General features: G+C 42.4%; 1 protein-coding gene and 1 long non-coding RNA gene across 2 annotated transcripts in view; one reads left to right on the plus strand and one right to left on the minus strand.

Moving 5' to 3' along the window:
* LOC110351062 (uncharacterized) lies at positions 1-9,343 on the minus strand. Its single transcript, XR_002398072.2, has 2 exons — positions 9,157-9,343; positions 1-1,152 (listed from the first exon to the last, which is right to left on the minus strand). It is a non-coding gene; the product is annotated as an uncharacterized LOC110351062 (long non-coding RNA).
* Arl6ip5 (ARF like GTPase 6 interacting protein 5) overlaps positions 9,134-26,666 on the plus strand; it is a 19,210-nt gene continuing 1,677 nt past the window's right edge. Inside the window, exons 1-2 of the mRNA XM_004854183.3 lie at positions 9,134-9,446; positions 26,102-26,319. Coding sequence (XP_004854240.1) covers positions 9,271-9,446; positions 26,102-26,319 — 394 coding nt within the window. The 5' untranslated portion in view covers positions 9,134-9,270. The remainder of the gene's footprint in view (positions 9,447-26,101; positions 26,320-26,666) is intronic.

A 26,666-nucleotide genomic window follows, 5' to 3' on the forward strand; every position in this document is an offset into this window, starting at 1 on the left:
TGACGAGAAAAAGTTGTTTTAATCATTGTAGGTTGGTCAACCATTTAGTTAGCCATTGGAACAAGTCCCAGCCATCTTCATTATGTACCCTTTGAGCCAGGTCTTCCAATTGTTTTACCTTTTCTTTGATTTTTGGACTATTGTCAGTAAGATTGAAACAACACATATTTCTTATTTTCTCACAACCTTGGTGGTGGAAGAGCAACAAATAGTCTATCGCTGCCCTATTATCTAAGATTGCCTGTCTCTGTTCTTGTTACTCCTGGTTAATTAATGCCAAGGCTGATGAGGTAGCATTTAACCCTTTGACCACCTTGCATGCTAATTTCCGTACTGCCTTCTCAGCATGGACTCCTATAGAAGGCAAGGCAACAAAAGATGCTATCATAGTTATTACTTCAGCATCTGTCAACAGACCTACATCATCATCACATCCTGGTGCAGTATAGGGTGACCAACGTTTAGTTCTGTTTGGCATAATCAAATCAGTTCTATCTGGTAGAACCACAGCTAGATGACTCAAGCAGCAACGGGTCTTGGTTAAATTGGCTGGGATATAATTGAAAGTTATTCCTTCACAGGTGTAAAACCATCCTATTGGCAGGGAGATATGGCAATTGGTATACACGATTTTTTGTTTTATATGGCAGGACATCCCTTCTGACTGTTTTATCCTCAGACATTTGGTTGTACAATTTTCATACATAGCACATTGGGTATTATTTGACATAATTACCTTGGGTGTATATAATTTGACAGCATTTTTAGGTTTACGACATGAGGCATGTCCCCAATACATGATGGAAATTTACATCAACATTTAGACAAAATTCAGACAAATTAAGTGAGTTTGCCAATTGAATCCATACATTTTTTTCTGTGATCTAGTCCTCTTCGGGGCAATACTGCCAGTGTCCCAGAGAATATTATCATGAAGGCAAAACATCTCCAACCCACTCCAATCTTAGCTTTTGGTCACCTGGTTGGCTGATAACCTTCCATTTGTCCTTTTTGATGTCTGTAGGGCATCCTGTTTTCAGATGGTTGCGATGTATCCAGGCAGAATATCCAGCCACCTTCACCGCCAAGGGAGCTGACAGGACAACAGTAACCAGTCCCTTCCAATGAGGTTCCAGGGTCTTGGAATCAAACCTGTGAATAAAAACCAAATCTCCTGGCTTATAGGGTAAAGGTTGTAAAGGTTTTTCATTGGGACTAGTCATTTCCTTTTGTAATGTCTCACGTAGCGCTGACTGAAGCTGATGAACTGCTTTTAAGGATTTAAGGAGTCGAAGGTGGGAAAATTTTCCTTTAATTCTACATCTACTAATGCAATGATTGGGGGAGATCACCCATAAACAATCTGGAAGGGGGACAGGTTAAGGGGAGGCTTGGGAGTGCACCTCGTTCGGAGGAGGGCAAAAGGGAGAAGCTCTACCCAACCTAGTTCAGTCTCCAAGCATAATTTAGTCAGAATCTCCTTTGAAGTTCGATTTGTTCTTTCTACCTGTCCTGAACTTTGAGGCCTATAGGCACAGTGTAGATTCCACTTTATTCCAAAGATATTACTAATTAATTTAGATATCTTAGCTGTAAAAGCTGGACCATTGTCGGACCCTAGAGCTAAGGGCAAGCCAAAACAGGGAACTATTTCTGTCAAGAGCTTTTTGACTGTTACTTCAGCTGTCTCCCTTTTAGTGGGGTATGTTTCTATCCATCTTGAAAAGGTATCGACAAAAACTAACAAATATTTATACCCATACATGTCAGGCTTCATTTCAGTAAAGTCCAATTCACAACGATCTCCTGGAGTTAAACCTCTGTGTTGGACCCCTGGGGTCCCGATTTGCATTTACCTTGAGGCAGGTGGGACACTGTTTCACCATGTCCTGGGCCTTTCGGGCCAACCCCTCACTGACAAAATGGGGTCGCAGGGCAGCCATCATCTTTTTTTTGCCGAGGTGGGTGGACTCATGTAGTTTGCACAACGTGTCTGCTACAGTGGCGGGGAGCACCACCTTTCCATCATGTGTCATCCACCACCCATATTTTCCTTGAGTCCAGTGCTTCCTGTTCATTTCTGCCACCTCTTTATCTGTGTATTCAGATTTTTCTGGGAGTACTGGCGTGGGTAGCAGAACCAGTTGCTTCCCCACTGATTTTTTGGGCAGCTTGTTTTGCCGCTCCATCAGCAGCATTATTACTAGTTATCTCTGGGCAAGACCCCTTTTGGTGCCCACGGCAATGGATGATGGCAACCTCTCGGGGCATCCAGATGGCTTGTAGCAATGCCAATATCTCAGTCTTGTTTTTAATTTCCTTTCCTTCGGAGGTCAACAGCCCTCTATTTTGATAAATCTCCTGATGTACATGGGCGGTGGCAAAAGCATAATGGCTATCAGTGAATATATTTATCCTTTTTCCTTTTCCCAATTCCGAGCCTTAGTCAAAGCAATCAGCTCAGCCCTCTGTGCTGATGTCCCTTGAGGTAGCCCCTGCTCCCATTTCACCTGTTGGTCCTGGTTGACCACCGCTGCTCCAGCATACCATACACCATCACAAACGAAACTGCACCCATCAGTATAGAACATTATCTCTGCACGGGGGAGGGCCTGGTCTGTCAAGTCCGGACATCCTCCCCTCAAGTTTTCAAGAGTCTTGAGGCAATCATGGATGGGCATTTGTTCATTAGATTCTGGGAGTAGAGTAGCCAGATTGAGGCTAGTGGTGGTGGCAAACTTAGTGTGTGGCTGTTCTAATAGGAGTCCTTGATATTGTAACAGTCTGGCATTAGACAGCCATTTGCTAGGTGAGCTATTCAACAAGGGCTCAATGGCATGGGGAGTCATCAAAGTCAAATCCTGTCCAAAGGTCAATTTGTCAGCCTCTCGGGTTAAAGCAGCTGCTGCTACTGCTCTCAGACAAGTAGGCCACCCTTGGGCCACTGGGTCGAGCTTCTTTGAGAGGTATGCCACAGGCTGCTTCCATGGCCCCAAAAGCTGAGTAATCACTCCCTTGGCTACCCTATTTTGTTCTGCTACATACAGGGTGAAGGGCTTGTTTAAGTCTGGCAATGCCAGGGCTGGTGCCGATGTAAGCGGAGTCTTGAGCAATTGAAATGCCTGCTGGCAAGCCTCGGTCCATTTAAGGGGCATATTTCCTCCTGCAGTGGCTTCATGCAGGGGTTTGGCAATCTCAGCAAAGCCAGGAATCCAAATTCTGCAACAGCCAACCACCCCTAGGAATTCTCGCACCTGTTTCTTTGAGCTCGGCTGCAGAATCTGGAGAATTGTGGATACCCTCGATTCTGCCAGCCTCCTCTTTCCCTTTTCAAGAATATAGCCCAAGTAGATTACCTTGGTCCAGCAGAGCTGAGCTTTCTTCCAAGACACCTGATATCCCAGGTCTTGGAGGGCTTTCAGGAGGCCCTCAGTGGCTGCAAGACCTCTTTATCGGTTGATGTGACCACCAGGAGGTCATCCACATACTGAAGAATAGTCGCCTGGGGAAACACTTTTCTTACCTCATGTAAATCCTTGCTGAGAGCTTCCCCGAACAGAGTGGGGGAGTTTTTGAATCCCTGTGGCAGCCGGGTCCATGTCAGCTGTCTGGTAGTCCCGGTGTCTGGGTCAGTCCATTTGAAGGCAAAGAGGGGCTGGCTACTGGTGCTAGAGGCAGGCTGAAAAATGCATCTTTGAGGTCTAATTCCAAGTACCACACATGAGCAGGAGGGATGAGACTCAACACAGTATAGGGGTTTGGTACCGTTGGGTGGACGGTCTCCACCCAGCTGTTTACCTCCCGCAAATTCTGTACCAGTCTGAAGTCTGAGGTACCAGGCTTTTTCAAGGGAAGCAGGGGTGTATTCCAGACTGACTGGCAAGGGATCAAGATGCTGGCTTCCTGGAGTTGGTGGATGTGTTTGGAGAGCCCCACCTTGGCCTCGTCAATCTTTTTTATCTATTAGAAGAACTCCATCTCTTTCTTTCTTAGTCTCCTTCTCTTTCTTTTCAACTTCTCACAATGCCTTTTATAATGGCCCTTCTCTTTGCAATATGTGCATTGATCCTTCTCTAACAAGGGCCGTTACTTTTATCCTCTTTTTTATTTTCTCTGTATTCCTTTCAGATAAAATCTCCAACTGCCAAGGCTGCAATGTTCGCCTTTCCTATCTTTTTAGCCATTCTGTCATCAAAAGGATCCCTGTTATTAAACACCTTCACTGCCATGCTCATCAATTTTCCCCTATTTTCTCCCTCAAATCCTTCCATCTGCTGCAATTTCTTCCTAATATCTGGGGCCGACTGAGTGACAAAAGCCAAATTAATTGCCTGTTGATTTGCAGGGGCATCTGGGTCAATTGGAGTATACGTACGGTATGCTTCTAACAGACGCTCCAGAAAGGCAGAAGGGGATTCCTCAGGTCCTTGGAGGACCTCGCTTACCTTGCTCAAATTGGTAGGCTTTCGAGCGGCTCCCCTCAAGCCAGCTAAGAGATGCTGACGGTAGTTGCGGAGAGCTTCTCTCCCGCTCAAGGAATTAGCTTGCCACGGGGGACAGGTGGACGGAAGTTGTGCCTCAACACGGGCCTGCTGTTGCTCATCGAGTGGGCCCTCTGTTCCTCCCAACACTGATTTTATGGCTTGACCTTGGATCCTCTCTCTCTCCTCGGAGGTGAAAAGGGCTTGAAGGAGTTGTTGACAATCATCCCAGGTAGGGTCATGGGTATGAAAAACAGATTCTAGGAGGGAGATCAAAGCCTGGGGCTTTTCTGAAAAAGGGGGATTTTGATGTTTCCAATTATACAAATCACTGGTAGAGAAAGGGATATAGACATAATGACCCTGCTCTGTTTCCTGAAGAGGTAAAAGAGGATATCGAACGAGCCTCTTTAGTGGGAGCCCTGCTGGGACCATAAGTGGCCCCTGTTCACGTGTGGGAGGGGGAGGTCACAGAATCCGGAGATTTTTCCTCTTCGGGAAGATGAGGGTAGAAAGGGTTTCGAGATCTGTGGCCGGCTTTATCAGAGGAGGAGGAAGACTCCACATAGGATGGAGGTCTTATGAAGGGATCTAAGGGATCAGGATCTTGTGAGAGCACCGGCCTGGGAGCCCGAGTTTTGACCTCTCGGGGTCCCCTTGGTGCCATAACCAGAATGCGAGTGTCTGTCCTCAGGGAACAGTGCTGCAGCCAAGCCGGAGGCTCTTCACAAGCCTGGAACCAAATATTTATATAAGGAAATTGGTCAGGAAGACTAGGGTGACCGGTGACCTTTTTCCATACAGCCCGACAGAGGCTTGGGTCAAAAGAGCCCTCAGCTGGCCATCCAACTCCGAAATCTGGCCATTCCAATTGACACAGGGAAAGAAGTTTTCCGCGAGAGAATTTAACCCCATATTCGTCCTCCTGTTCAGGGGAAAAAGCCAATTTAAAATTAGTGAGAAAACAGTCCAATGGGGTATTCTTGGAGCAGGATCCTCCCATCTCTGCCCTGATGGTTTGGAAAGAAATACAAAATTAAACACACAATGAACAGGACACTAACGTTCGGAACAGGCGCCACAACAGAAATGAAACTAAATCTTTCCTTGTTCCTCGTCAGGAACCTTGGGGTCAGGGGAGGCATACCGGCCCGTCAGCCACCTCACTCCTGACTTAACAAACGGTTGCAACTGGCCAAAAATTTACCTCCGGAGGTTTTCTGAGGTCTGTGCCTAAGAGTCTCCTGCTGGATCCCGCCACAGAGTCTTGGCTGAACCAGGGTTCCCGCCCGGGGATCTCCCTGGGGCCTCCAAAATGTAAGACCGAGGGCCTTACCAAATGCTCTGAGGAGCTGACTGCAGCGAAGAACACCCAGGAAGGAACACACCGGACAAGTTGGAAAGTAAAACAGACCTTAGTCTGGGCAGATGGCACTCCCAAAGCAAAGTAGCTTAGAGAGGCGACTAGCCCAGAGTCCGAGGCTCTTTTTACAGGGGGTTGCAGGGGAAGTTAACAGGCGAAATTTACACAAGAGGAACAAAGGTTAGTGGTCAGCTGACACGTACTGATGGTCAGCAGATGTTTGTAGATTGTTCTATAGATAGTGGTGTCTGGAACATCAGTTTAGAACAAAGAGTTGAGTAATTTACTTTGGGACCTTATGGCTGATACAGATCTTATCTAGTGTCCCGGAACTAACAAGCATCTTTATCTATTTACTCACATTCAATCACAGTTGGGGCTAGGGGAGTTTTATGATTACAGAGTTATGCAGTCCCAACAAGAAACTACTACCAATTGCTTTCAAACCATGACCAGGACAAAGATTCAATATGTATTCATTTTCATTTAAAATGATTTAATGAAAAAATAGAAATGTGTTTCTTTAAAAAAAAAAATTCCACATTCCAACCAAAGAAAAAAGAAGCACGGTTAATATTTTGTAAGAGGAGCAGAAAAGAATCATGCTACCAACAGTTTTATCTTTTTCATTCTTTTTTAAATCTCTTTGGAGGTTTAAGCAAGTAAATAAAAATTCACTGAACAAATGTTTACTGGATACCAATTGCCTGTAATCAATGAGTAATAATATTGTTACTAATACCCACTTGACAGCTTCTGTGCATGCAGTTCTGAGCAGTTAGAAAGTGAAGGCTCTTGGTCACAACTTTTAACGTTCACAGATGTCCAACAGGTATAGGGGCCAATAGGGGTCCCACCCTGTATTTGCCAAGATCATTTACTCAGCTTCCCCTCACTGCTCTATCTTAAAATTCCTATTCCCTGGGGGAGTTCCTCCATACCCTCTGATTACCTGCAACTGAGCACGGGGCCTGGTACATCTCTCATTGTCTTAAATTTAACTAGTATTTCTTGCATTGCAGGATCCTTGAAGGCAGGACATGGCTGAATCCTTCTCCACCCTCCCTTTTGTATTCTTATTTTGTTGTTTTTGTTTTTTGAGACAGGGTTTCACTAGGTAGTTCAGGGTGACCTTGATCTCACTATGCAGCCCAGGCTGGCCTTGAACCCACTGTGACCATCCTCACTCAGCCTCCCGAGTGCTGGAATTAAGATGTGCACCACCACACCCAGCTTCCCTCCTTTTTTTAAATCCTTCACAGTGTTTTCACAGAGGCTTAAAAGGATTCAGGATATCTATTGGCATTTTACTGAATAGTTTCAACATTTTCTCCCCTGTCATATCTGTCTAGATGCAACCACAGAAATAAAATAACAGAATGATACAGAAAAGTTAAAGGATGTTTATTATGAAAGCAGAGAAAGCTAAACCCTTATTAATATCATCCAGATGAGTCATGGACTGTACTGTTATTAATAACAGTGAAGTCTAACTGTGAGCACTGATTATACACTAAGCACTTTCCACAACATTCCTTCATTTGTCCTCACCTATGTGGCAGGTGTTCTGTTATGCTCAGTTCCCATTTAAAGAAACTGAAACTGGAAGAGATTAAATAATTTCTCCCAAAGTCATCTGCTAGAGAGGGAAGATCTGGAACTCCAATTTTGCTTTCTGTAACTTCAACCCCTCCCCTTCTTTCAGGAGGAAGAAAATGTGAGAGCACAGAACATTTTTCACATTATACAACTCTATTCAAAAACAGCACCAAAGGTACATTTTAGCACTGTTCGGTTCAATTACTAAACTTTCCTAAACATCAGTAGCAGTAGTCATTTATTAGAATCCCTATAAGTTCGTTAGCTGCCTTCAGAATCATCAAGGAAAACTGACTTAGGTCTTCTAGACTTTGTATTAAGTATATTTGATTGTTTTCCAATTTTTTGAAACTTGCTCATCTCAGTAGGGTAAATTTATTGTGTTAATACAGTACCACTTGCAGGTTTAGAGACTGTTACCTTGGACATTATTGTCTTAGAATCCTGCCTACCACATTATAAAACTAATCAAAATACAATCTGCCCACACCAATACACAGATTCAAGCAATCACTGATGGCAATTATTTTTTAAAATTTTATGTTATGCACATGTGCTTTTTTTGGTCATTATTCCATAAGTGATATAGCATAACAACCATCTACATAGCATTTACCTTGTATTAGGTATTATAAGTCGCACAGAGATGATCTAAACCATACAGAGTATATGTAAACACTACATCATTTTAAATAAAGGACTTAAGCATCTACAGATTCTGGTGTGGGGGTGGGGAAAGGTGTCCTTAATCTTAATTCCCCCACAGATATAGAGAGAAGCTTGTACTCTTTCTCATATATTTGATATAAAAGGTTTAACTAAAAATAATGATCTTTTGAGACCTTAGAAGAGAATTTACAACTAATACCTCACTTGCCATTTCTTCAGGTTGAGATACAAAACATCTATTAAAATACTGTGCTCCCTTATTAAAATTTTTTGCCAAATACTGCCCCAGCCCACAGGGATAAAACTATGAAAGTTTTTTTTGGAGTGAAATCCATGTTTCTGCCCAGGAAATGCTTGAGTCCAGAACAATTGGTTCAAGGCAGTCAATTGTTTAAATGTCAACAACATGCTCAGCAAGAGGGCTGAAATTGGCCAGAGTCGTTTTATTAGACTGTCACAATAGTTCGGTAATTTGCTCACAAGAGAACAGAGATGGAAAACATAGAAGAGTGAACTGAACAAACTGGCCCTTCCTTTCTACCCGTTCTCCTTTCCCCTTTGCCAACCTGATTTCACGCACAATGACTCAAGGTGAAAGACAGAAAACATGAGGATCGCGTTCAGATACACAGAGGTTAGTAATACTGAATTTTCAAAACCAGCTCATCCTGTAGTAACACTATGGTCGTCTTCCATTCCACTTAGATTGGCATCTGAACAGCTGCCAATTTTTTCTCTCTAAGGCACAGAACACGCTCTTTGGTTATACGTTCAAAAAGAGGATTTAAAAAGGGACAGTTTGTTGCTAGGGAAGGTTCAGCCACCTCCCTTCAGACAGGCAATGTCCGCTGGTTGCCTTTTTTTTTTTTTTTTTTTTTTTTTCTTTACTGGGTTGTTCTCTTTCATTTCATTTCGGTTCTGCCTTCGGTCCCTCGCTCGGTTGCAACCCGATTTCCTATAACCAGACACTTCGAGCCAATCAAGAAGCGAGAAGAACAAACACGCCCTCCCGCTCCCGATTCCCTTTGCTCGCTGCCCACCAACCTCAAAGCCGATCGAGACGAGAGCGTCTGTCATCTCTTCCTCCAGCTCGGTTGCCGCCGCCGCCGCCGCCTCCGCCTCCGGATTCCGGAGGCGAAGAAGGCAAAGCTAAGAAACATGGACGTGACGGTCGCCCCACTGCGCGCCTGGGACGATTTCTTTCCGGGTTCTGACCGCTTCGCTCGGCCAGACTTCAGGGACATTTCCAAATGGAACAACCGTGTCGTGAGCAATCTGCTCTATTACCAGACCAACTACCTGGTGGTGGCTGCCATGATGATCTCTGTCGTGGGGTGAGTGAGTGATGGGGCCACTGCTCTGGGGTCAGCACGGAGAGGGCTGGAGGGCGAGACCCCGGATGCGGAGATTCCGTCTGTCCGCGCTCAGCGACCGCCCCGGCAATTCTGCAAGCCGGTGGCAACTTGTTCTTAGGGCGAGGCCACAGCTGTCGTGGTTCCCTTCTCTTCCTGCACCCAGGGCCGAGACGTTGAGGGGCCCAAGGAAAGAAGGGGCTGGGGGAAGTGTTGCAAGCTGGGGCGAGAAAAACTACTTCTCTCCCCCCTGTTCCGGAATAAGGTGTAACTGGGGAGATATTTGTAGCGCCTGGGTCTTTTACAAACGAGAGGGAAGCGGTCTAACCCTGTCCCGGAGTGCCTGGGCGCCGCCCTTACAAGCCTGGGGGGCAGGGCGTGGACGCGGGGTGGTGTCCTAAAATCGCCTCTAGGTGGCTTATCCCTCTATGCCTGCCATACTGTACTGGGAAGCTGAGCCTGGGAGCAAGAGGGTGGGTGTCTTCTGGTGGCGCATTTCCCAGTGTGGGGTGACTGTAAGAACAGGGCCCTCTGACATTTTCTTCCAGGAGTTGCCAGGCTAGGCCACTCCATCTTCACTCCCTGGCCTGGGGAGATAGTGTCTGTGGCCTTTTCATTACTTGTTACTTAAAAAGTACCTCTGCTAATTAAGACTGCACAGTCAGGGACATAACACAGGTATACCTGCTTCCCTATAGAAATCGCCTTTTCTTTGTAGTTCGTCCTTTTAAAAAATTCTTCCTTCTACCACTTTCACAGGCCAGGTAGTGATATTCTCCATCTTGCTGACAGTCTTTAAATAAAAGTTATCCTCAGACTTTATAAAGGACTCGCTTGCCCTTAAAGAAGCATCTGACATGTCTATTTGAGAGCAGAGGGAAAGACCAGCGTGGCTTGGAAAGAAAAGGAGACAAAGTCGGAGGGTGTGAGAAAGGGTGAATAAGGTTGTGTCTTAAGCTGGCACACTGTTAGCTGGCTCACTTCTTGAGCTACCTCTCTGTGCCAGGCTCAGAGCACACCAAGATGAATCAGACTTGAATTCTGGCCCAGGGACACATGGCATTTGCTGAGACGCTAATGGAGCAAATATATAGCACTGAGAACAGGAGAAAACTCACATTTTCCGGGTGTGGTTCAGAATGAGTGTCCTGCACAGAGGCAGAACCCCGCCTGTGGCTTCTAGACAATCAAAGGGTCCTCTCTGTCCCTTGATGAGGGATTGGGAACTCTGGGAACGCCTTAGTGCCTGGAGGGCTCAGGCTCCCCCAGGACTCTGACTAGGGTGGCAGCCAAGGTGCTACTAGGGCAGGGCAGGCCTGAGGCCTAGGCAGCTGCTTTGAACCTTCCCCAAAGAAATTTTTTTTACCACAAAATAAGTAGTAAATAAGTTTTCATGCTTTGTTTTATTTTCTTTTTCTTTTCTTTGTAAAGAAGCAGAAGGCCATCTTATCATTGATCTCCTTACAGGGGTATTTTTCTTGAGATAACACCAAAACTTAGATACAGAGCAAGGTTTAACACAAGCCAATTAAATGTATGGAAAGAAAAATTATTTTTTTCCCACAGAGCTATGCTGCCCAGATCAGGCACAATCTCAGGAGCCTGGTTACCTTGATGGAATCTATTTTTTACCAGGAATATTGGGGCCAGCCCCTTGACAAAGCGTTTCTCCATCCCTGTAGTATCTTAACTCAGTAACTTGATTCAGTCACTTACGGGATTTCATTCCTTCTCATTCCCTTTCAAATAGGAGATAACTGATTGTCAGTGATATTTTTGAAGGAGAAAGTAAGAAGTACTCATGGAAGTTTTGTATTGCTATTTTAAAAATCTTACAAAAGATATAGGCCAGTAGTAAAAGTTATTTTGAAAATTATGTGTATAAAATATGAAATTTCCTTCTAGTGAAAGCTTGGTGTATAACCTGTTTTGCATGCATCTTATCATAGTCTATTTTTTCCATAAATTATTCATTTCTTAATAATCAAAATAAACATTTATTGAGGACCTCGTATGCCAAATACTTTGCTATTATGTCATATGACCTGGTAAGTAAAGCTATTATTATTTAAACCCCAAACTCAGAGAAGTTAAATGACTTACTCAAAGCCACCCAGCCAGGCTTGTGCTTTTAGCTACTATGACATCTTCCTAGGAGTCATGAGGTTTGGAATTATAGACCCTTAAAGCTAGAAGAAACCAGATACCTTCAGGGCCGGGGAACTCAGCTGATTCTGGAACATTCTCATTCTAAAGAGGACTGTCTTGTTGGTGACGTGGTGGATGTGTGGGTCAGAGCTCTGCTGGAGGCTGTTTATCAGATTCTCCAGGTATGTGTGAAAATGTGGGCTGGATGTTACCTCAGGTAAGGACTTTGTTTAAAGGGCTTACTCTACTCTGTGGCTCCACCTCTGTTGGTAAGGAGGTGCTTCAGGGGCCTCTAGCTTTGCTAGAGGGCTTTGAAGGCCTTCAGAGAGCTCTATCTTTGCAAGACTGCAGTTTTAAAAAGAGAGGGAAGACCCTGGCAGAGGTAATCTAGATCTGGAAACACTTGAAAGGACTACACATCCCAAAGTTGAGATTAAGAAGGATTAGGCTAGAGGTAATCCATGTATGAGGTACTGAGCAGGCAGGGTTTTGGTAATCCATGGTTAGAAGTTTGACCTTTACCTTCAAAACATGGTTTACCAGGCACATGGCTTCCACTCAGTTGATATACTATGCATCTGAGATTAATTCTGGCTAATCTGTTACCTCACAAACCTTCTTTAAGTCAGCATTCATATCTCTGGCTCTTCAAGTAGTATAAGGTAATGGTTAAAAGCCAGATTGAACTTGAATCCTAACCACCAGTCTCTAGTTGTGTGACCCTGTGCAAGTCACTTGCCACACCATGCCCCAGCTTACTTATGTAAAACGAGGCTAATAACGGTACTGAACCTACAGGCCTTCTGGAGGATTCACTGAGTTCAGAAGAGTGCCAGCCTACTGGTTTTTGCTCCACAAAATGTTGCTTGCTATTTTTGTCTCTGTTGCTGTTATCAAAGACACAGCTAAGAACACAGATAGCATCTTTATATCAGCAACTTCATCTACCCAAAGCCCAGTCCCCAACTTCTTTACTGACTCTGGTAAGATTGAGCTTTGATACTACTTCTTTATGGAAACATTCTTTCTCACTCACTCCCTGTGTTAATCGGGCCCCATGCCTGTGTTTATAGCTTTCCTGTTATCCTGTAAGCTTTTAAATTATTCACTTGTCTTCACTCTAGACTGCAGATTTCCTGAGGCCACAGTCAGTAGGTTTTGGTTTTGATTATTTTTTTCCTTTTCTTGGTCTTGGCATTATTGTTTTTGTTCTGTCTCCCTGAGGCCTGCTATATAGCAGAATGCTGAGTGCAAAGAGTTTAAGTGAATGTAAGGTTTTGGCACAATTATAGAGGCAGTCTTCAGTGTACTAAATGGAACAAATTATTTTTTTGAAGTCAGTAGGAGCAGGCTTATAACACATGGCAACAACACACTCCCAAAGTGATGGTAATGATTAGTTGCTGAAGGCACCATGCTACATATGGTTAGCATTACTATAACTATGTAAAAATTAAATTTAAAGAGATTATAGTTCAGACTTCACCAATTCATTTTGGCCTTGTGAAATCTTGGTGCAGTGCTCTGAGGTTTCTCACCCTCAGCATTATTGATATTTTGGGCTGTATGATTCTTTGTTGTGGGGGTTGTCCTGTGCATTTGGATGTTTAGTTTCATCCTGGCCCTTTGCCCACTAGACAGTTATTGCACACACACCCACCAGCCTTGATCTTTGAAAATGTCTCCTGAAGACAGGGTGGTGGTTTATAACCCCTGCTCTACTACCAAGACATTCACAATGCTTCCTCCATACCCTCATTCATTAAATACAAAGTCCTTCCTAACAAGCTACAGAAGAGAGTTCATGGCGATTACCTAGCAAAGCAGCTTCCAGTTCCTCATCGTTCAAACATTAGAGTGGATTTGAAGCTTTATGCACTTTCGATTATTCTCAGTTTATTAAATTTTTATGCTATCATCCTTTAATTAGTCTGCCTGGAAGCCTGTACTCGTTCAAAAGACTTTTTTTTTTCATTTTTTGACAGAATTTTAGCATTTGCTTTTATTAATTTTCTACTCTAAAGTTCACTTGCTCTAGAATTGCACTGCTATAAAACAGGAATTAAAAGATTTAATTGGTTTGAAGTACACAAAGGCGTAGCAAATGGTCACACCCAAACATTAGCTGCTTTTATTATCATATTAAATCCTAGGTCACAGGCTTATTTAAAATGCTCACAACTTGTGTCTTCTCTTAGGAAACAATATTAGGTGATAGATATACTTTAGTGGTATTTTCCTAACTGCAAGTTGTGTTTCCTACAGAACTTTGCTTTCCTTGAGGACTTCAATTTCCTTTTGAGATGCAGATATCACTTTAGAAAAGATTAAATGACTTTAAAATAGCATGAATAACAAGCTAGAAAATGTGTGTTTTGCTGACCATGGCTTTGAATCCTTCAAATTAAAAAAAGCAAGAGGTCTAAGATTGAAGATTCCATAACTTACCTTCTCCATCCTGAAATTAAGACATTCTTTTCAAGGTGGGGCATGTCGGTGACACCTATAATTCCAGCTAAGGCAGAGGATTACCTCAAGTTCAACTTCAAGGGCAGCCTGGGCTACATTAGTGAGTTCAAGGCCAGTCTGAACTGCATAGCAAGACCTTGTCTCAAAACAAAGCAAAACAAAACAAGACATTCTTTTCACTTGTACACAATAATAGAAGTCTTCACCTCTTTCTGCAAAGCAAAAAACAAAGCCAAGAGTTAATTGCACTTGAAATTTAATTGCAGAGCATGTGAGACATTCTAGTTGTGGAGGAAATTTCTTTGTGCTTAGTAGGATGCTGAAAGATTTGAGCTGAAGAAACCTGTTGAAAGAGTGGGCCATGAAGCAACAATGTCTTGCACCTGGGGAGTCTGTCAGAACTGAAGAGTCTCAGGCCCTGTTTCAGACCTACTGGTTTAGACGCTACATTTTAATAAGCATCTTAAATGATGGATAGGCACATTAGAATTTGAGAAGCACCTGTCTCATCTGGCTCAAAAGAAACACTGACAAAAATAAATATACTTATATCCCCCGCTGTCACCCTCAGGGATTCTAAATGTATAGTTTGTTTTTGGCTAGGTCCAGGAATCTGTTGTTTTTCCCACCACTAATTCCCCAAGTGAGATACATACCCAGAATTGAAGTTGAGAACTGTTGATCCCATTGAGTCTCCTAACCTTCAGAAATAGTCTTGATGTCACATAGCTAATTGGAACCAAAGCTTTTAATAGTAGCTTGGGTTTTTTACAAGTAAGTGAAATAATTTTTCAATTAAACCATATTGCAAATATTTTAAAAATATATTTTATGCCTACTAATCTTACAAAATATTGGGTTTTAATATGGTATTTTCACACATATCTGGATCATATCCATCCCCCCATTACCCTCTTTTACATTCCTTCTCCTTTCCCTTAATCCCTTCTTCTTGTCTGCTAATAGTCTCCCTTCTATTTTCATGTCATGTTTTTTTAGGTTCCATGTATTTCATATAACGTGATGATCTCCAGTTCCATTAGTTTTCCTGAAAAATGACATGATTTTATTTTTTCTCATTGAAGAACACTCCACTGCATATATCTATATCTATATCTATACCACATTTTCTTTATTCATTTATCTGTTGTTAGCCACTTATGCTGCTTCCCAGACTTGGCTACTGTGAATTGCGCTTCAGTAAACATAGGTGTTTAGGTATCTCTAGGTGACTTTAATCCCTGCTGGTATCTATCAAGGAGTGGTTTACTTGGGTCATATGGTAGGTCTATTTTTAGTGTTTTAAAGAGCCTCCATACTGATTTCCAGACTGGCTATACTAATTTACATTCCCCCCAGCAGTGTAGAAGATTCTTTTCCTCCCACATCCTCACCTGCATTTATTGTTTTTTATATTCTTGCTAATAGCCATTCTGACTAAGGCAAGATGGAATCTCAGTGTAATTTTTGATTTGCATTTCTCTAACAGCTAAAGATTTGGAATTTTTTTTGTATACTTATTGACCATTAGTACTTTTTTTTTTTTTTTTTTTGCAAAGCCTTTGCTCAGTTCATATGCCCATTTATTGATTAGGCTATTGTTAGCTTGGTGTTGTTTTTTTTTAATTTTTATTTTTATTAGTACATGTTTGCAGTACAAAATGATTACATGTTGGTACATGGACATAACACATCTTCATTGTTTTTATGTCCCTGTCCCCTGCCCTCCCCTCCTTTCCTTTCATATTGCAAATTTTCTAAAGCTCTTTTGTGTGTGTATGGGGCAGGGTACTGGGGGCTGAACTGAGGGCCTTCACACTGAGCTACAACCCTAGCCCTTATTTTATTTTTTATTTTTTATTTTTACACAAGGACTCACTAAGTCACTAAGTTGCCCAGGCTGGACTGGAACTTATGATCCTCCTCCTCAGCCCCCCAGAATGCTGGGATTACCAAAGCTTCTAAAGCTATTGATTAAGGAAATTTAATTGAACACCCAGCTCTTACACAACATTTGTACTATTAAGCTTATCTTATTCCTGAAAATCCTTTCCTGCCATCAGAACTCCTATTTTCTTCTAGGTGGCCTCAGAATCATCAGCCATACAGAATTTACAGCACATAAATGCCTCTGCTGCTTCTGCAGCCAGAAAAGCACAGTTGTTCTCCAGTGTACATATTAAGACCGAGCAAGGTAGCTAATGAATGAATGAGCTCAGGTTTTCTTGGCTAATGAAATTAACATGTGGCCTGACAGCTTGGCCCATGAAGGGGCTAAAGGAGGGCAGGGTGGGATCTATAGCTGCCACTTTACGCTTTCAGTTACTCAAAATGGCAAGGGGTGTTTGGAAGGCTCGAAATTTTAGGTTTGAAAAATCATTACTGTAATTCTTTTCAAAATGAGTGTGGCTCTAGAATATGTTCTGGATCAGTGATTGTCAGCACCTGATAGTGAGAAATATTCAATTCTTTATACTTTTAAATGCTGCAAGGATGAAAAACAAGGACAAGAGAACGCTGGGATGTTGTGGAAGGGAAAATATCAGGACATTTACAAGCCAGGCATGGTGGCACACACCTGTAATCCCAGCACTCTGGGAAGCAGAAGCAGGAGGATCTCAAGTTCAAGCCTGGCCTAGACAATTACCAATTTAATAAGACCCTGTTTCAAAATTAAAAATTAAAAAAGGGCTGAGGGTGTAGCTCAGTACAAAGGGCTGGGGTTCAACCCCCAATACCACCAAAAAGAAAAAAAAAAGACATTTGTAGATAGCATGAATAGCAATCTGTTTATGCTAAAACTAGTGAAAATATTTTTGATATTAGTTTCAACACCAGTTTTACAATATTACTTTTATTTCTGTTGCTTCATTCATTCAACAAAGAACTTGTCAGACACTGCTAGGAGATACAGTAGAGAGTCAGACAACTGTGACTCCTGCCATCATTGAGTTTAGAGCCTGGGGAACAGGAGGATAGTGCTGAACACATCTTTTTCTACCTCATTTACCTGATCTCTCCAGTATGATTCCAAACTGCCAAACTCTCAGGTGTTGGGAATGGTGAAGGCATTGAGTATGTGGACAGGAGAAAGCGTTATTAAATTTTATTTATCCTTACCCACATCTTCTGTTCAGTTGAACAAATATGTACTCACACCCTAACTAGTGCCAGATAGTTGAGCCCCTGAGGATACAATCTGGAATATGCTCCCTCCAGTCTCTCTCTCCTCCCAGAATTAATCTCCTCTTCTCTCTCACACTTCTTTAATTGCCCTTGATGCAGGGCAGGTACAGTGTTGGCATATGGCTTCTGATGGGGCCTGCATTTCTTCTCAGTACAGAGCTTTCAAACATCTATGAACACTCAAATGTTTAATCAAAAGTTCTTCATTTGGTGAAAATTATCCTTCATCCTTTATTAAGTCATCTTCTGACGTTATTTAACCTTATTCTTGACTTCTCCTCACCTCAAACCCCTATTTGTTTTGTTCGTTTTGTTTTGTTTTGTTTTTGAGACAGTGTCTGGCAATGTAACTCATACTGGCCTTGAACTCACAATCTTCTTCCCTTCACCTAACTGCTGGAATTACAGGTCTGTGCCACTGCTGCTAGCTATTTTTTTCTTATTTAATGTTTCCTGCCACTGTCAACTGGTTGGTAGTTTCTGTTTCCTTTCCCTAGGAAAGAATTTACAAATTTTTCTAAGTGTGCAAATAAATGAGTGTATTCTAGATGCCTAAGCAGAAGCTTTCAATCAACTTAGGAATAGAGAACTGTATAGGAAATGTGGTTCTAAGAGGTCAAGATTCAGTTCTTGCCCTATCTACTTAATACCAAATTGAGCAGCAATATTTGAAACTTCTTATTTTTATTTTTGGACAAATGAATTCTACCTTTTATCATTCATCTTCAGAGTGCTCACCCTTGACCCCACTTCTGTCTCTTGCATTGAGTTTTGCTTTCTGTTTCAGGAAATGTTTTCAAGGCCTCTGATTTTAGGCAAAATCTGCAGCCTGACTCCCATTCTGCCAGCATCTACTGTAAACAGTAGGATTTCCTGGCCTTCCCTTCCATTAAGCATTTGCTAATGGAGACACCTGGCAGGTAGAGAGCCCATTTAAAGTAGAAAACTGGGGCTTTGGTTTCTAATTCTGCTAATCTGCTTTGTAGCCCATGGGTACAGCTTCTTATTGCCACGCCAAGTGCAAGGACCTGAGTTCGATCCTCGGTACACCACCCCCCCCCCCCCCCCCGCAAAGAACTTGCTCGTGACAATAATTCTTCTGTAGCTTTCCTTTTTTTAAACTTACAAAAAGCATTTAGGAAGAAGAGTTAAGTAAACAAATAACCCCCCCCCCCCATATTAGTTCAAACCCTTTCTGGTTGTGTAACCATGAAATATACATCTATACACCATGAACCAAGGCAGTGAAGAGTATCTGCAAGGGCTTAGTATACCAATCTCTCTGCCTTTGTATATGTTAGAAAGTTTCCATAATAAGAAACTAAAAAGGATTTGCTGCTTTGCCGCAGTCTAATCAAATTCTTGTACTATTATTTGATGTTCTATTGCTCTGATAAGTGTTATATTTATGACTTCTAATACAGGTCTAACTGTTGATTACTAAAAATAAAATAGCCACCTATAATCCAGGATCACAACTCTGAGATCAGCCTGGCTACAACATAACAAGCTCAAGGCGAGTTTGGACTACATAGCAGCACCCTGTGTCAAAGAAAAAAAAGGCAATTAACTTGATAAATGTAAAAGCATGGAGGTTCATTAGGTAATTTTGCTATGAATATGTTTAGGTGCCAACTGCTTGCATAGGTCATTTGATCATTTGGATGTGAGTTTTTAGTTTGATGGTCCCAGGTATATAGGATGCAGTCAATATACATAGCAAGCATGCAGCAAGTACTGTGGGCCTTCTTAATTCAGCTGGTTAGGGACAGCTCAAGGTTAGGTTCCTCTGACCTCTATGAGGAAAGAGACTCTGTTACACCTTAACTCCCCTGAAGTCTCCTGTGCCTCATCACCCTTAGGCCCAGCAGACAATGGTCATATTTACTCAAGACTAATTTGTGTCCCAAGCCCACATTTATACTTCAGAGTCAGAAATAGTTCTTGCCAGGACAGAAGCTGTGCTGGGAAAGCGAAATGACCACAGAAGACTGCTAGGGTCATCTGTGGAAACAGCACACAAGAGGGTTGCTTGGAGGAACTGGTCTGCGGAGGCAGGAGTCTCCCTCTGTCCCATCCCCACTCCCTCCCCACCTCCTCCTTTCAGCCACAGTGTCCTTTGGCCTCAGTCATTTCACAAGTATCCCCAACAGTTACATCAGAATTTATTTTTCCCACTATTGCTTTTTCATTTTCCTCTTATTCATAGGCTCTATGAGGAACAAGGACAAAGACTATTTCCCTAGTACTATTTAGATTCCAAGGAGAGTAGCAGTAGTTTGTCCATGATAAAACTCATGTCACTTAACTTAGGGCCTTGGAAACTTGCTGAACTTAAAGACTGAAAATGTGCTAGCTTCTTACCTTTTCTGTTCTTTCAACACGTATTTACTGAACACTTACTCTGAGTCAGGCACTGTGGTAAGTGCTGGTGGCTAAGAATGTCATGGTCCCTGTCTTTAGGGGCTTCAGACCTAGCTGGAACCAGAGACAGTCATGTAATGTTCTTTGAAATAAATGTAAAACTGTGACAAATGCTGTAAAGAAGAGGCATATGGTGTGGTGCCTGTGCAGGGAGACTGAGAAAGGCTGTCTGAACTGAGACTGAAGGAGAGAATTAGGCAGAGAACACTCATGCACAGGCCTGGTATGGCCAGGAGGCAGTGAGAGCTTGAAGGAGCCCTGAATGGGGGAGTGCAGAATCAGGAGTGATGCACAAGAAAGCTAGCAGGCAGGTGCTGCTGGCCCTAGCGGTCTCCCGTGACAGTCACTCCAGGCACCTCTGGCTCTCCTCGTAGATGCAGCGTCAGCCAAACTGCATACTTGGTGAGTAGAGTGTGGGCTGGACTCCAGGTCTCACTTAGCCCTCGACAGGGCTCCCTTATCCTGGGTACTAACTTTGCAACTGTCCAAAGAGGCAGCCGGGGGTAGACACTGCAGTCCTTGTAGAACACAGAAAGAATTCTGCCTTTTGCTTTGTTTTTGTGGTACAAGGGGTTGAACCCATGTCCTTCAGACTGAGCTACATCCCAGCCCCTTTTTTATTTTTTATTTAACATAGGGTCTCACTAAGTTGTCCAAGTTAGGCTCGAACTTGAAAGCCTCCTGCCCCCGCCTTCCAGAGTGCTGGGATTACAGGCCTGTACCATCACACCCAGCTAAGAGTCTTGTTTTTATTCTAAAACAAATAAGAAGCAAGAAAAGATATGGATGGGTGCATTCATTTTTACAATGATCGTTCTGGGTTTTTAAGACCCACAGAAAAACTTCACCAATTTAGAGAAGTGCACTGTAAGTAAAAATTGACCTCCCTCTTTGCAGTGAGTCAGCCTTTCTCAGAACCACACTTCAAAAATAGCTTTTTGGGTTAGAAAATTGGAGCTCACTGCAAAGCTGCTTCTATTGCTTAGGAAACCTCTCCCTGACTCTTGGGTTCTTGTTGGCCCTGCCGCCAAGTGTGCGCTTGGGTTGATCTGAGTAGCCCTGTGAGTACATTCTGGTGGCCTTGGACAAAGATACTAACTTAGCAATCACTTACTTTGCTTCTATGTAAAACAAAGGTGAGTTATCAAGGCCCCTCCTGGCCCTAAAACCGTGTGACTGCCCAAGCTCTTTCCCCCTTCAGTAGTTTGTGCTGAAACTGTAGCTGCAGCTATGCAAATCGTGTTGGCAGGGTTAGGTATGGTCCAACCCACTCAGAGCCACTATCCTTCAGCGAGAAATGAGCTTGCTGAGGGACTTTCCAGGCTGGCCCTTAGTTGCTGACCCCAACTGGATGGAAAGGGTTGTTTAGACCCCTGTGGGACGTCCCTGAACCCAGGTAACAGTACAGAATGGGTTACGGTGTGAATTGCTGTACAACGAGCACTCTTCTCTTTTCTCCCCTGGACCCTTTTGACTATTCATCTGTATAATGGGACTATGCTGATTCCTCCTTTAAGACTCTGCAACAAAAGTTTGTGATAAGCCAGGTACAGTGGGTCATGCCTGTAATCCTAGCATTCTTGGAGGCTGAGGCAGGAGGATAGTAAGTTTGAGGCCATCTTGGCCAACTCAGTGACTTAATGAGACCTTGTCTCAAAATAAAAAACACAAAAATGGCTGGGAATGTAGCTCAGTACAGAGGCCTTGAGTTTAATCCCCACTACCACCACCACTGCCAATAACAAAAAAAGCCAGGCATTAGAGCATGCCTGAAATCCCAGCAATGGGGAGGCTGAGGCAGGAGGAGCACCATGAATTTGAGGCCAGCCTGGGCTACATAGCAAGTTCAAGGCCAGCCTGAACCTACATAGCAAGACCCTGTCTCAAAAGAGCAAAATAAAAAAAACACTTGTGATTGGTTTCTAAACTTGTTTTTGCAACCATAAATGACTCCACTATAATTTCCAACTATTACAATATAGGATTTATTTATTGGAATGGGGTAATTTATATATATATATATTTATATATCCTTTTATCTCACAGTAGAAACCATATTTAATGTTTTGGATTTGCATAACTAGATCCTGTATCCACCAAGGACAGAAAAATTAAGAGTTCCGTCTTTCCCTTTTCATCCTCCCCCACCTTTAGTCTTTCCACACTTCTCTCCCTCTCATCCTCCCTTCTTAGACCAGAACTACCAGTGAGTGGGGCTCCACCCAGCACAGCCCAGGGACAGCTGTCCACATGAAGATGAGTAGTACATTCATGGAAACTTTCATCCTGAAAAGTTCTTAGGTTTTGTCTCAACTCATATGACTAACAGCCCAGCTGTTAGCTAAAAGCATTTCAGACAAGGACTGCTCCCCTCATTCCCGCACTCACTGGAAAATGAAATTAATTTCGTGTGTGTGTGTGTGTTTTGCTCCAAGTGCAAGTGAGTACTGGGGCATTGGTATACATTTCACCTTGTCTCAGAATGGAATTGATGTAATCAGAACATGGAAAAAAATCATTTCTCCTCTGATTAACTTTGTTAATTTTTTTCAGTTTGGAAACTTGGTTACTTTCTAATTATAGATGATGGCTGGGCATGCTGTAAGCTAAAACCAGTTCTATAGGAGCCCGTGCTCTGTTCTTTCCCCCTGAACATGAGCAACAGGAACAGGTGAAAAGCAAATTTGGAATTGCTGGAGTCAGGCCTAGAGTTTCATTGTTCTTTGAACTGATCTTTATTTAGATAGACATTTAACCTAGATGTGTACTTCACTTGTCCAGAGGAAGACAAAATCATCTTGAATTTTAGTGTCTGCTTCAAGAGTTACTGTTTTAATATTTTAGAAAGAACTGAGTATGAGACCTTTGATGCCTTGCTGCCAACCAACCATTTCCTATTTGCAGTTTGGACAAAAGACTTCCTTAGACTTTAACCCTCTGTTTTAGTTCTTTGTGTTAATTTTTACCTTTGCTTTTCTTTACAGGTAAGAAATATTTGGGTGTGGTCTATGTTAAAGCTTCTGTAAAAGGGTATATTTCAATCAGTAACCTTTCCCCAATTTCATTTATCATTTCTAAATATCAAGTGTTGCTTTTTTTGGGAAACAGGGTCTTGCTATGTAGTCCAGGAACTAATGAACCTCATGCCTCAGCCTCCCAAGTGCTGGGATTATAGACATGTGTCCCTATCCCTGGCTAGGTGATTTTAATTATTCAAATAATACATGGCCGTTGGAAAAATATGCAAATGGAAAGAAATGGGAGTAAACTACCCAATATGTTCCTACCGTAGTCTTTTAGTCTGATTACTCTCAGATTCTTTTTGGTGTCAGGACTGAATCTGGGAGAATTTCTGGGCCTCTTTTACTCAGAGTTCCTACCACCTGTTCAAGAGGATACAGTTTTATTTATTTACTTATTTATTTTTCTCTCTTTTTTTTTTTTGGTACCACCAGGGATCGAACTCGGGACCTTGCGCTTGCGAGGCAGGCGCTGGAACCACTGAGCTAAGTCCCTGGCCCCTACTTATTTATTTTTAATTTTTTGGTTTTCTGAAACAGAGTCTCACTATGTAGTTCAGACTGGCCTTGAACTCACTATGTAACCTAGGCTGGCTTCGAACTTGCAGTGATCCTCCTGCCTTAGCCTCCCAAGTGCTAGGATTACAGGAATGTGCTACCACGCCCAACAAGAAGATAACTATTTCTGCCCTGCTTGATTCTGTTCTTTTTTCAGGCCTGCAGAGAAATTTTTGTCTTTCCTAGATCAGATCCAGGCTTATATCAGGAGACAAGTTATAACCCAGATGACATAAAAGTGCAGGGAGGCTAAGTAGACCGAGGTAAAACAACTGTGGGGAAGGGAGGGCCGGCGGACAGAAAAGCTTGTGTGTTGAGTGTTGGGGAGAGCTTGGGGGAGGAATAGTTGCTTTTATATTTTCTTTTTGATATGGTCCTTTTATTTCTGATTACAAAATAATTTACAAATGATTAAATTTTCTACTTCTGGGCTATCTCACATATTCTTTCTAATAGAAAGAATGTATTATAGTTGTTTTTACCCACTCAATGCATCATTAATGTCTTTCATTCTATTAAGTGTACTTCGCCTTTTAAAAAAAATAGCTGTTTATACCACACTTCAACCTACAACCCAGGCTTGGCACAGGCCTGGCACAATAGTCCATCTCCACTGGCCCATCCCTCCAGTGTCATTGAAGGGATTTCAGTTCAGATTGCCACTGTGAAGCTTTGTTCTCCAGCCCAAACCTGGCTCCCAGCTCAGCCTACAGATTCTCTCTGGCCAGCCTGCCTCTCCTTGCCTCCTCCAAGCCATACAGGTGATTTCTAAACATTTTTACTCATAAATGCCATGGATATGAACACTGGTACATCTCAACTTTTGCAATTTTATTTATTTCCCTAGATTATATTCTGAGAAAGATATTTATTGGCTTGAAGGATTTACAAGGGTTTTGAATGAAATAAGTAAATTGTTATAGGGTTTGGTATGAAATTATATTCTACTACTCTTGCCACTGTTTAATTGTTTTTTAGTAGAAATTTTTAACTTTTTGAAAGCAGTTTTACATTGGTTATATCACTTGATTTCACCCAGTAAGGTGTGGAAAATTTCTACTCTATTTAAAACTTTAAAATAGCATATGTGTTTCAGTAGGCAGAATAAGAGCTAAAATTTAAAGGCATTTCTTTAAAAAAAGAATTGTGGTTATCCTAAATATGAATCCAAATATCAGTCAGAATCCTTTATCCATTCTGCATCAGGGAAGGGTGACTCTGGACATCACCTTCCCCATCCTTCACTTGCCAATCCGTCTTGTGGACTGTAAGTACAGTGAAAACCCTCTGACCCTCTTTGTGCACCCCCAAGACAATCCTCATTAGGTTCTAGAATGAAAAGTTCACTGTTCATCCTACTTGCCCACTGCAAATATTTTGTTAATAAGGATGTCGTCTGCACAGCGAGTTGGCATGGAGGATTGCAATGCCCAGTCATTCTCATTTGTGAAATAGTTTATCCAGATTTCTTCTTCATTAAGTGTTTCCCCCATCATTAAGACCAGTGTGATTGCTATCACTTAAGAAGGATGTTTGGCTCATATAACAATGAGTCTGAAGGCCATATTGCTTGGGAATTTGGATTGACAACTCATCTCCTTGAGATGTTTTGGGCTTTATGAAAGATTGATTAATTAAGCCAGGTGGGGTGGCACCTGTCTATAATCCCAGCACTCTGGGAGGCTGAGGCAGGATTACAAATCCAAGTCCAGCCTGGGTAACTTGGTGAATTAATGAGACTCTGTCTTAAAATAATTTTTTTTTGTTTATAAAAACGGCTGTGGGAAGGCCCTGACTCAATCCTCAGTACAAAAATAAAGTAAGAAAAAATGAAAATGGCCTTTCTATGTCAGGACTCAAACTGAAATGCCTCCATAGGGCAGGCAGGGTATGTAAGAAAGCCATAGGGGCCAGCTGTTAGAAAAGCAACAACCAAGGACATTCACTTTGGATCCCCGTACTAAGGATACAGTAGAGAGAGGTCGGGGGTGTAACAAAATGGAGACCATTCATTGTCTGAAAAAGAACACATGGAAAAGTAGGCCTAGTGAAGTTAGATTTTCTTTTTCCAGCAAGAAATCCCAGGTCTTACAGATTTTTTTTTTTCTCACATAAGGATTCAAGTTAGTTTTCAAACATTGTATGTGACTGTAGACTGGTTCTGGACCAGGGAGGCAGTCGTGTGGCCTCTCCACTACATTCCTCCATCATGACAACTTTTATGAAGTTGAAATATGTCCTTAGAGCTAAGAAAATTCAGCCCATTCACTGTGTGCTAGAGCCCAGGAAGTGTGAAAGTTAGACACAACTCTTTCAAAATAAGCTTGATAGCCTGTGTGATGGCACAGGCTTGTAGTCTGGGGGTCTGAGGAAGGAGAATCTTAAGTTTGAGCCCAGCCTTGGCAATTTAACAACTTAGCGAGACCCTGTCTGGAGATAAAAAAATTTAAAAAGGGCTGGGGACGTAGTTCATTATGAAGGTCCTGGGTTCAATTTCCAGTAACACACACAAATACACACACACACACACACACACACACACACAAAAGAGGAGCTTTCACTTTCAAAATTGTCAGCCTCTAGTAAGATAGACTGACCAGTTTGGTGGGAGTCACACTGCTCCCACCATTTTCTAATCTCTGAAGCTAAGTTTCTTCATTTGAGGAATGAATTAATTATATCTACTTAACATTAGGAGGACTTAATGTTCCAATTTAGGTAAAGTGCTTATTAGTAAGTACTCAGTAATTGTTTTTACTCCTCTTCCTGGTCTCCTTCCTCCTGCTACTCCTACTGCTGAGGGAGTTTCCCTGTTGTTTTTTCCTATTCCAGGTTTCTGAGCCCCTTCAACATGATCCTTGGAGGAATTGTGGTGGTGCTGGTGTTCACAGGGTTCGTGTGGGCGGCCCATAATAAAGACATCCTCCGCCGGATGAAGAAGCAGTATCCCACCACATTCGTGATGGTGGTCATGTTGGCCAGCTACTTTCTCATATCCATGTTTGGGGGAGTCATGGTCTTTGTGTTTGGGATCACTTTTCCTTTGTTGTGTAAGTGAACCTGAGTTTTCTTTTTCTTGCATTGTAAGAAACGTAGGTGCAATGGGAGTTATATAACCCACTACTTATGTGTATTGGCATGTCTGCTAAAGTCTGCAGAATTTTCCAAAACCGCAGACAGACGAAGGCGTTCATTAAATCCACAAATAAGTATGGATACTTGCTGTCATCAGACATTTGTATCAGATAAGAATAAATAAAACCAAGATAGATCTCAAGCCATGTAGCACAAACTGCTATTGGGCTCCGCATTTGTGTGACACTAGATTCTCTTCCCAATTTTTCAGTGCTTGACTGCATAGATCAATAAGAGAAACAAATTGGACCACAGCTAACCG

The sequence above is a fragment of the Heterocephalus glaber genome, unplaced genomic scaffold (assembly GCF_053883595.1).
Source record: "Heterocephalus glaber isolate CG9 unplaced genomic scaffold, H.glaber_assembly_v1.0 deba00001472, whole genome shotgun sequence".
NCBI classification, from domain to species: Eukaryota; Metazoa; Chordata; class Mammalia; order Rodentia; family Bathyergidae; genus Heterocephalus; species Heterocephalus glaber.